Below are 12,186 nucleotides of genomic sequence, written 5' to 3'. Positions count from 1 at the left end.
ACTTGTGGCAGGTCAAAATAACCGAGACCTTTGTTAAACCAGCGCTCTAGTCCATTGATTGATATGCAACTGTATAAAAACACTATAACGTAAAATAATATAAATAAAATATATGTTTTATTTAATTCTTGGTGGGAAATAAAACAATCGACACTAATCTCTCGTGTACAGATACTTCAATATTCTTGTCTGCTGTCAGTAAATCAGACGCTTCCATATTCTTGTCTGCTGACAGTAAAACAGACATTTCCATATTCTTGACTTTACTGACAGTAAAACAGACACTTCCATATTCATGTCTAACTGTCAGTAAAACAGACACTTCTTTATTCTTATCTTTACTGTCAATAAAACAGACACTTCAATATTCTTGACTTTACTGTCAGTAAAACAGACACTTCAATATTCTTGTCTTAACCGTTCAGTAAAACAGACACTTCTATTTTGTTGTCTTTACTGTCCAATAAAACAGGCACTTCTTTATTCTTGTCTTTGCTGTCAGTGACAGAGTTTGGTATTTTTGTAATGCTTTTTATCATAAAGTGTTAACTCAAAATTTTTTGCAGGAAATGTCTAAAATGTCAACTTACCTAAGTCACAATATTTTGAGCTAGGGTTAGTTTCAATTTGTAATTTGAATATTTTTTTATATTAGATTTTTTTCTAGCTTTTCTAGATATCAGTTGATTAAGCTTATTGTTTAGGCACTTTAATCTTCTGAGTATTTTCGTTTAGCCTTCAAATTCATAAAACATCGTTTTGTGTAAATACACAAGCCCTGTAATATGACCGAAAAGGAAAACTAGAAATCAAAACAAAGAATATACAAGATTATTACCGGAAGAAACAACAAAAAATATAGAAAATAAATCAGCATAAAATTAACACTTCGTTTAAACAAATCTTGGAGTTAACTCATTTGCTTCAAAAGTGTTATTAGTTCCTTGTCGACGCATGACGTTATTATTACAAGAAAAGTATACAGAAGAATTATCATCTCTTTCACACATTTTGTTTTATTGGAACGCTAATGTTGAAGTAGCAATTGTTATAGGAGTAAATACCTAGAATGTATCATTGTTAGTACAACAAATCTAGAAACAAAAAAAAAAAAACATTCGAGTGAAAACAGCTGAAATTGATATTGATGCTCTGTTCATCTTTTTACTTGCGTCGCCAAAGGCGAAAAGGCGAAAGCAGGTCTAGTAACTGTTCAACTCCGTTCGTCAATAGGACCTTGAGTAGGAAACTTTCGATCAAAATTTTCTTTGCTTCTATGAAAGGAAATTATTTGATATTTGATCTGCAGCAAGGAAAAGGTTTTCTTTGCTTCAATGAAAGGGAATGACCAGTAATGCTCCGGTATACAAGTTACCTCAATCAATTGCATGCAGCGACGCAGGTCCAGACCCGGTACTCGTCAGGGTTTAGTCGTGGTGCTGTAGGTCCAGACCTGGTACTGGTCTGTGGTAAGTCGTGGTGTTGTATTATTGTTTACAAAAAATTACAAAAACAATCAGGGACATAAAAATAAGATAACATCCACGGAAGAGGGGGTGGACAGGGGGTCCCTGATTCCCACTTCCCTACCCCAAAACTCCCACTTTTTGGAGGTAAAATTATCGAAATATTCTTTATTACGCTGAGGACAACCCATGCTTTGCAAATTGTAGGGGGCGCACGCCCGCCACGCCCCCGCTTGAATCCGCCACTGTTAACTCCCAGACGAAAATCGGTCAAAAAATCTCACGGATGAGAAAATAATATTTGCAATATACCCAACAAATGGCAAAATAAAGAATAGTATAGTAAACTGAAACTTTTCTAAATAGTCGAAACTGGAAACTGAATTAATTTCGACGTAGAAAAATCTATTATAGATATTCGAGTATATTATACTGAAACAACGTTACTATGATATTTGTCGGTAAAACTGTGTAGTTTTCTTTTATGTTTCTCAATTTATGTCTAATCTTATGTATTTGTATGTAATGTGATAAAAGCTCTTTATAGGGCCCTTTAATTGGAAATTAAATATTCTTATTCTTCTTATTCTTATATAATAAAAAAAAACACAAAATAAAAAGTTTATTTGAATGAAACAGGTAATATCCAATCAAAAGAGCAAGGTGCAGTTTCCTAATGTTTATTTAAACTTTAAGTTCGATTGTTTAGTAACCCCTACGTATTTACCTGAATTGACCCATGATGTCATACAGGTAAATATGTCTAATAATAGAAATCCTTTATTGTAATGATGAAATGAATGAGTAACTAATATCCTTACCACGTGGTCAAAAGGGAAATACCTGATATCTGAAAAAGACAAAAAGAGGTTTCATATTCAATAAAAATATAACATGGAGGGAAAGAAATACGTTGTATATAATTTCGTGGTATCAATAAGTATGTGTACCATTTTAGTACAAGGAAATACAACCGTAACTGGTAAGATTTATCATTTTGTATTTTTTTCTACAGTTATTAGTATGTTTCTTTGCGTTGTCATTTCTTTGTTCTTTAAACAAACCTTTAAATATTATAATCAAAACCATAAAGATACCTTTTGGAAGATTTAATATACATCTGTACCCCCTACCAATTAAATTATCTTTCAAAATTGAATAAATCTTCATAAAATTAGTTATTTGACGACTTATCATAGTGATGGACTAAATAACTTCAGTTGAAAACAATGACAGAAATGAATGACATTATACAAAGTTTATGCAAATGGTATAACCGTTAATATTGTTCAGATCGATAGTAAACTAATAAAGAAGCCATTCGTATACAACTTTTGTTGACCAGTATAGCCAGCTTGTTGGTTCCTGTGTAATACCAAAAAAAAAAAGGGGGGGGGGGGGGGTTGCGATCCCTGTTATTCCTTTATGCAAGTATTATGAAAATATAAAGAATAGATGTTCCTGAATAAACATACATATCAGAGGACAGATTATTTATTTAATTATTATTGTTCAAATTTATAACAACAAAACTACATATTAAACTTACATTTATATTAATGGACATAAGGCAATAAGTCCAATGTTACTAACAATTAAAAGGAACATAATCAATGAATAATTTTCTAATATTGTTATTATAGTGTTTTGTATACAAAATGTATGTCAATTAATCTAATCAGCTGATTATTCCCTGGGTAGTCAGTGGATTGTAATAGGGTACGTTAAGAGAAACTTGGAATCTTGATGGTTTATGTAACAAGCAATATTTGATGAATAAAATTATTATGTTGTTAAAAAAAAAAAAACTTACCTTCGCATGGTCCATTTAAAAAAAAGACAATTATGAAAGCGCAAAAAGTTCAAATCATACAACTTTCTTTGTGTCTTGAACGTTTCAAAGACGGATTGATTTTTGTTTAATCCAAGTTGCAAAATAACCTCCAATTTTAAAGGCCTTGGTTCAACCATAAAGGTACCGAACCCACGACCGATTCCACTCAAGGCGCGCATGCTAGCACAATACCACAAAGGCGGTTAAGATTTAAAAGAAAAATAAGAATAATTTTTTTTTTAACATTATAAAATTACTATAAACAGAGAAGATATTAAAGATGCAATGACATTTCAAGTAATCGCATGGCCATAGACCACCCACCAAAAAATAGAATAAAATAAAATAAAATAAAGAAAGAGAAAAAAAAATATAAGAGAGAGAAAAAAAAACAAAAAAACACAAAAAATAAAAAAAAAATAAAAATCCAATACCTCCACAACATTGTACACAGAAAACTTTATAAACTGTTTTATTTTTGTGGTTAAATGTTTTTCTTACAATAACATCTGTAATGTTTACATTAGATAGAAGGACAAGAATGATCACAACAAAACATCATATCAGTGCTGACGACAATTGCCAATCATAGTTACTTATTATGACCAATAGGGAAATATATCACTTATTACCAAAATTGACGTGTTGACTTGTACTTTTAGAGGATTACATGCATATAAATAAAATATCACCTTAAATGAGTGTCACATTGAATTTTGAAGGCTTGCGGTCAAACAGACTCAGAATGATCAATATTTTATTTGGCTTCATTACAATAAATTATAAATAGATTACAAGCTTGTAGTCTATTTTGAGGGACATATTTGTAACTTCATTTATGCTCTCTTTTGAAAGAAATCAAACATAATACGCAAGTCCCTACTGAAACCATTGTAATAGGATTTAGCATCTAGTTATATGATATGGTCTACGGGTTGTTAACTACAGTCTATGAAAAAATGGGAAAATGTAACCCAAATAAAGTCTATGATATTAAAATTTAAATTGTAAAGATTAATTTGAAAGATGTTTTATTATAATTTATCTTTATGTTTTACACAATTTTGGTGTTACAAATATTTGCATGTTTTTTTATTGGCCTAATTCAATGAGTATATCTATTACTATATAAGGTATAGATATATTGCACGTAACACTTGTCAGGATGTTTCACAAATCATCCATGAAAAGACATTTTCATTACATAACATCTAGAGCAGTCCAGTATCAACGGGAATGATCAGCTGCTGTTTAAACAATACTGACGGACATAAAAAACGCAACACACATTTTTGTTGATACCTGACTTACCCGAGATGATTGGACATACTGGATTATTGATTTCCACGAGTTTTCTTGACGCTAGATTTGAAACCCATCGTGACATAAATTTTTTCGTTTTTTTCTTCGTGAAACTTCTTTGAATGCCCATACTAAAATCAGAAAAAAAGTTGCTGTGCTTACATACAACCGAGACTGTGCAAAAAAAATGCGAATCAGGCGATAAAAATGTTGCAAGCATGAATAAGTCAACGTGCTTTGCTCGACTATTTCATGTCAAAATTCCCCTTTCAGTTCCTACAACAACGGTACAGGCAGACGGGATTTGTAAATGACCACCCATGACTAGGTCACTGTGACCTGCAGTTACAACGAGAGATGTTTATGACTGCAATGTCAACTGCTAACCACAGGGTGTGATGGGAGACAGATTTGAGCCAACCACAAACTCGACCGTGAAAAATCATTATAAGGTTTACAGTTTGAACTACATAATTGCCAAAATCAGTGTAATAGACAGGGGAAAATTCAAATTGGACAAAACTGACCCCCTCCTCCTTCCCACACAGAACTGGACAACGTCTTTGTCAATCTTAAAAGTGTAGGTTTAAAGTACTCATTGCCTTCGACAGCGGACACATCCATTAATAAGGAGAAAACCAAGGTTTCACTGCATACCACATTGTTTTAACATTTTAAGTGACGTGATCAATTCAACTTTCGAACTGCAAACTTTATTAAGTCAATGGATAAAATGCATGTTTATATATGTATTTTACAAGTACTGCATATCTGAAAAAGAAAATTAAAACAAATAGCGACAGTGCTGCATTTTTAAGGTCCGTCAGTATAGCTGCGACCTCAAATTACACATATTAAGATTTTTTTTTAAATCCGACTCATTCAAGTAGATTACGATACAGAATGATTCGTGTCTCTTTGGGATTACCGTCTGGGTCGATTCGTGTCTCTTTGTGGTTACCTTCTGGGTCTTGTCATTAATCACGGCATATTTCTTCTTCATAACTATTTATTCCACTCATTTTTTTATCGTCCTGAACATGCATGTTCGGTGTGAGCCAATGCTCCGTGTTGAAGGCCGTACCTTGACCTATATAATGGTTTACTTTTATAAATTGTAACTTGGATGGAGAGTTGTCTCATTGGCACTCATACCACATCTTCCTATATCTATGAACTTGATATTTGCCACTGAAAGTTAAGCAATAAACAACAACAACATTTTTTTTTATGTTTAAAAAATTAGTTTCGAGAGATTATATAAATATTAGTTTTACCATTAATTATAACTTTTGGTTACTAAAAATAGCCCGTTTAAATTCTGTATGTTAGGTAAGGTGTATTTACATGGTTATCATTAACACTTTAAATATGACGTCATTACAAATTTTGTGTTTCGTTTTCCAGTTATGTGTTTAAAAAGTCTGAAAATGTCGCAATAGAAATTTCCATTTCTCTTAGATCTTAGATACGATTTTGAAATATTTTGACCAAACAACAGTATGTGAGAATTCGCATGGAAATACAGATATGTTCACCTTGTTTAGTAGGAGATTACAAGGTTCAGTTTCTGATAGTCTTTTGTACTTTTGATAGTCTTTATTCATCTTTGGTATTTAGCTTTAGATTACCATTTTACAGAAGTGGTTTCAGTATGCCTATGCAGTTTTTTTCATTATTGATCATGTGTACGCATTGAACTGTTTGGTAATGCAATAAATGGCGACTGATTTTATAGGTGGCCTGAAAATTCTAATACTGATTAAAATTGATAATGAAGAAATGTTGAATTCAAGAAAATGATTTTTGTCATATTAACAGCTTTTTAATGTCCTATATGTAATGTTTTGGTATTATATTACCACATGTTCAATTATCGTGACAGAACAAAAATGAATATTGATATATATACTTCGTATGAAATTTATCACAACAATTTTAGATCTGCAGATTTCCTGTTCTTCCCTCAGCTATAGCTGTACCAAAGATTCTGTGGCATCGTGACAAATCATTATGTTCTGTGTCCATCTTTGTTATGTGTCCAACGCCTTAGACCACTAGGTCAGCTAGGCTATATAAAAATAGAGCTTTTATTAGTAATCGTAATGATATTATATTATTATATGCATGGTAAGTATTATCTTCTACGACAGACAAAGATCAGCTGATCTGCAAGGTATACCATATTTATGCCACAATACATCATTACAATCTTAGATAAAGCGTTGGACACAGTGCAAGTGGAGTTGCCACGATGGCACAGAAGTATGGGTTCAAATCCCGCTTATGGGGAAGAACAAATATCTGCTATCGCAAATTTTCAAATCTTACATTGATGGAACAATTTCAGACGAAGTATATATGTAATTTGTGGTCTTAGTCCTGTTTAATACATATGTATCTGATGGAGAACGTCTGTCGTAAAGTTGTCACAATTTAGACGCATAATCTATACTATTAAATGAGAAGACTTCATTTTGTGTGTCGCTTCTCTTCCTTCCACATTAAACCAATCATCATGCTTTTATGTCCTATAGGTACCATGCATAGTCGCATTTGTCATCCTCGCTTATTAATATTTCGTTTGGGGTTTTTTGGGAGAAAAACGAAAATAAAGACGTCCGGATATTGTTTCCGTCCTCGGACTGACTTTTAAGTCATAGATAAGACTTCCGCTTAGGACTTAAAACTTACACATTATTTTCATAGGTATAAGGGGACAGGACAATTATTTTCGCGGTTTTTCTGAATACTATGAACAAACATACATGTATACTATATAAATACAGTGTATTTGCTATTTTGCTATCAATTCCAAGTTTAACTCCATGAATTGATAATAAATACCAAATAAACTGTATTTATATAGTATATGTTATTATGTATGTTCATAATGTACAGAAAAAAAAACGCTAATATAATTGAAATTAACAGAAAACAACAAAAAAGTAACGGACTTTGGAAAAAGGGGGAGGGCTAAAAAAGTTGTACTGTCCCCAAGTACCTTTGACTTTTGATAACTTTCCTGAAATACTCCAGTCATAAAATCTTTTACAAAAATTCACCCTACAACAGTTTACATACCATCAACAACGCTCTAAATGCCCGCGATTTCGCGGGTGTGTTCTAGTGATCATAATCTATATTGATATGATGATTTTTGTTCGTTTTGTTACAACGGTATTGCACATGCAAATGATATATATTTTCCCTTAACGAGATTCTTGTTCAAGCTGTTGAAACATAAAAGGGAACAAATTATGTGTCGTGTCCATTATTTTAGACCACTCAGCAAATAAGTTTATGTGAAACTACAGTTTGCGTTTGTTCGTGCGTATCTCATATCTCGAACAATCTTTTTTTCTTCTCAAAAACATTCTTATTATTTTAGAATAAAACCCAATGTAATTTTCAATCATTTTTATAGTTTAAATATTACATGTATGTCATTAATCAAATAAATAGGTTAGGAATAGTACATGATCTATTAGATGTTTGTTTTCTTGTTTTTATACAAGTGATTAGATGTCTGAGACAGGAACGTGAGATTGTACGTGTTCTTCGTGCTTCACACATATAATTCATCGGATAAAGCTATGTTAAAAGCTAAACATTATAACATTTTTAAGATGGTTTGAACTTACAGTACAATATATAAAATGTTTGAACAGCAAAACGTCACGTAAAACATATTTCAAGTATAATTATGTCATTGAAAGCTTCCTTGTTCCCGGGTACATACTGAACGACCTAGTTGCGACCTTGGCAGAGGTAAATTGTAAAATGAATTGATATTTTATAGGAATTAAACAATTCACAATAAAGACTTGATTAATTCCTGTAACATATTCCTTGTATAATTTCTATAAAATATCAGTTAATTCCACAATTCACCTCGGCCAAGATCGCAACTAAGGGCATAGACATACGTTTTATGGATACAAATTAAAGCCGCACGAGTACAGGGGAAACCCTGTCAAAAATGCACCTGTAATTAGGGACAATTCGAGACCCTCATGCAAAATCCAGATCGTACTATATCCTTGTAGTAATAGGTTATGGTTGTAACTAACGACTCATTACATTTATTTCTGATTAAGTTTTCAACGGGTATATAAATTTTATAAAATTAAAATTAAACATAACAGCCAAATTGTCAAAGGTGTATAAGATAGCAAAAACATATGATACAACGTACGTCACTGTTAAAACATGCTAGGTAAAAACATAGACTAGCTTAACGGTTGTTACGTCCCTGAAAGTGTATATCTTTTTCTTTCGTGAAAATAAATAGACCCCTGTAATAATCAGCAATTCTTACCACATTGATTCTTCAGCAGCAGTATCCAACCAATAGGGTGGCTTCATTAACTTAATTCATGTAGAAGCAAGCATGTCTGATCCTGTACATGTTGATCATTTAGTCTAAATAGACAAAACATGGGGGGGGGGGGGGGGGGGGGGTAGTGGCCATGTAAAACTGATTTAACCAGACCGAATTTTGTGCGTACACGAAGTCAGGCTGTCTTTGTTTGTAGGTCTAAATGTTTTTCTGAGAGTCGGTGTTGGTGTTTTATGTGTACTACTTAACAGTCCAATATTGTTTTATAATTCCTTATGTCCTTCTAATGTATGAAACAAACATCTGTTTCATGATTTATTACACATGCTCCTCTTCGGTACAGTGTTTTAAATAACTAACGTTATAACGAACTATATCATTCAAATGAAATATCAATCTCAATAGACTCAAACACTTACTTTATTCAAGGTTAAAAGTGATATTATTTTAACCCTTACTTAATTCATATTTTTTTAATCTGACTTAATTCAAGTAAAAAGTGAAATTTCTCATGACAATCTTCTTATCAGTATGTAAGATAAGCTTTTCTTTTTTTTTTCTTATGATGGTTTTCTGTTGAATCCATTTTATGGTTGGTTCAATAAAACCGTGTTTGTAGTGATATCAAAGATATATATATATATATATAGTACTAAAACTTTGATAACAAGGATATAGACAGTATTTATTGGTCAAATGTGTTTACTAGTACTATTAAAAATGTAATGAAAGTGGCATTACAGGTTTAAAACATTTATAAAGCAAACAATCTCTTCCTGATTGTATATGACATAACTGTATGAAATCTAGCCCAAAGTCTGTCTTTAGTATAATAGTGAAGAAACTGATCAAAGATACTGTAGAATGGCTTTATTTCATATCAGGTAAAGGTTGATTGAGAGACTTTTAACTTGCTTTCAGTAACAGCAAACCCTCTTTGGTACGATTTATTTTTTATTGCTTTGTTCGAACCTGTGTTCCCTCTTTTTTTCTTTTTTTTATACGATCTTTTTTGTATTGTTTTGTTCGAACCTGTGTTCCCTCTTTGATACGATTTATTTTTTATTGCTTTGTTCGAACCTGTATTTTGTTGTATTTTATACCGATATCATTGTGTTAAGTGCATTTTCTAAACTTTTTTTTATAAATTGCATCTTCTGCTATGTAAAATTTGTAATTCCACTAATTAAAATTGTGCATACACCTATTAACTGTGTTTTCATAAAGCGAACATGTACTAAAATGCCATTATGGCATTTCATGGTAAACATGTGTGATAGCAACTAAAAACGAACTATCATAAATTATAAATTGAAACTTCAATAGATAGCACAGATGACATATTGAAAATAAAATATATAACAACATTATATTAAAGACAATAATAACAAAACAACATTTTATTAATAACAACATTTTATTAATAACAATGATAACAAAACAACATTTTATTTGATTTATTGTTGTCGATCGTACATAGACCTTATTTTTTTCTGTCGAACGTTTGCTGGCTCTTTAATGAATACACTACATGTGCATGTATTGATATTTGTATTGTTTATAAAGTGTTAAAAATATCAAATACATGATTGATTGTTGCTTGCTTTACGTCACGTTAAGGGAAATATGGACTTGATAACCACACAATGAAGATTCTAATCCTTTCTTTAACTGTAGGATATTGGACACAGTGGTATGATGTAGACACACCCAGAGTTGGTATCGGTGACGTAGAGACGGTATCTGCTATAGAAAGGGTAAGTACATGTTACAATAGCGACATTAAACTGAAACACTCAGACTTTGTATGTGATATATTGAGATGGTACCTGTTTTATTATCATTCAATGTTTTTTTCTAAAGAAACTTTCGACAAAAATATTATGTGAAATATAGTCAATATTGTCATATTGCATTGATATTTAATATCAATATGGTCAGCAATTATAGGTTGTAAAGGCTTACTAACTGTGTGTTATATACAATCAGGAATCTCTGTTTACAGGAAGGACCATCTATTTGTGATAAACAGTACTTCATCTATCACAGTGAATGCAGAACACATATCTTTGATAACTGGTTGGAGTTTACAGAACGTGAGGCACATCTAGCACCTGACAAACTGCATAACGCCTGTACAAAAACGGGATTGGAATGCAGGAACGAAGATCAACCAATGGAAGCTACGTGTAGGGATTACCAGGTCCGGTTTTACTGTGTATTACCAATAGGTATATTAACCATTCAGTTATTAATGAGATTCTCTCCCGTACGTTAAATACATGGCTAATAAAGAACATGGAGTTATAACATTCTAAACACTTTGTCTGGATGTGATGGCTATGGCTAATTGTGTTAAATTTATATAAATAAGGAGTTGTGGTATGATTGTCGATGAGACAACTATCCACCAGGAGATGTGGTATGATTGTCGATGAGACAACTATCCACCAGGAGATGTGGTATGATTGTCAATGAGACAACTATCCACCAGGAGATGTGGTATGATTGTCGATGATACAACTATCCACCAGAGTTAGAATAAGGAGATGTGGTATGATTGTCGATGAGACAACTATCCACCAGGAGATGTGGTATGATTGTCAATGAGACAACTATCCACCAGGAGATGTGGTATGATTGTCGATGATACAACTATCCACCAGGAGATGTGGTATGATTGTCGATGATACAACTATCCACCAGAGTTAGAATAAGGAGATGTGGTATGATTGTCGATGAGACAACTATCCACCAGGAGATGTGGTATGATTGTCAATGAGACAACTATCCACCAGGAGATGTGGTATGATTGTCGATGATACAACTATCCACCAGGAGATGTGGTATGATTATCGATGATACAACTATTCACCAGAGACTAAAGGATCAGGATGTAAACAACTATAGCGCATTGTACGACCTTCAACAATGAGTAAAACCCATATCGTATAGTAAGCTAATAAATCTGGCGGGGTTAAACATTCTAGATGTGTCTATCTTAAGTCATGAGCCTACTAATTCAGTCGTTGTCTTTGTCCTTGTACAATATATAAACTATTATTGACATAATGTAAACATAAATTAAGTAAAGCATTACAATGTTTGAGGCGAATGATCAATTGTCTCCCGTCGAACAGGTCTTGCTTGTCTAACACAGTTATTTGTTAACAGCTGATTCACAACATTAACGTGCATGTACATTAATGAAACTTGTAACATACATGACAAGTGTTGTGGAA

The 12,186-nt window shown here is 32.4% G+C and overlaps 1 protein-coding gene across 1 annotated transcript; it reads left to right on the top strand.

Moving 5' to 3' along the window:
• The first annotated feature begins 2,269 nt into the window (after window positions 1–2,269).
• LOC127737284 (mucin-5B-like) lies at window positions 2,270–11,345 on the top strand. The gene is made up of 3 exons (XM_052247853.1): window positions 2,270–2,448; window positions 10,622–10,701; window positions 10,950–11,345. Exons 1-3 carry the CDS (start codon window positions 2,361–2,363, stop codon window positions 11,220–11,222), a joined length of 441 nt encoding a protein of 146 aa, XP_052103813.1. The 5' UTR covers window positions 2,270–2,360; the 3' UTR covers window positions 11,223–11,345.
• Window positions 11,346–12,186: the final 841 nt, after the last annotated feature.

The sequence above is a fragment of the Mytilus californianus genome, unplaced genomic scaffold (genome assembly GCF_021869535.1).
Source record: "Mytilus californianus isolate M0D057914Y unplaced genomic scaffold, xbMytCali1.0.p SCAF_4, whole genome shotgun sequence".
Lineage (NCBI taxonomy): Eukaryota > Metazoa > Mollusca > Bivalvia > Mytilida > Mytilidae > Mytilus > Mytilus californianus.
This window is presented reverse-complemented; position numbering and strand designations above follow the sequence as displayed.

Bases quoted from the DNA above. Each gene is read 5' to 3' on its own strand.
- LOC127737284 (XM_052247853.1), top strand. From the start codon at position 2,361: ATGGAGGGAAAGAAATACGTTGTATATAATTTCGTGGTATCAATAAGT. The intron at 2,449-10,621 runs GTAAGATTTATC...CTTTAACTGTAG, and splicing joins AGGAAATACAACCGTAACTG to GATATTGGACACAGTGGTAT. The intron at 10,702-10,949 runs GTAAGTACATGT...CTCTGTTTACAG, and splicing joins CGGTATCTGCTATAGAAAGG to GAAGGACCATCTATTTGTGA.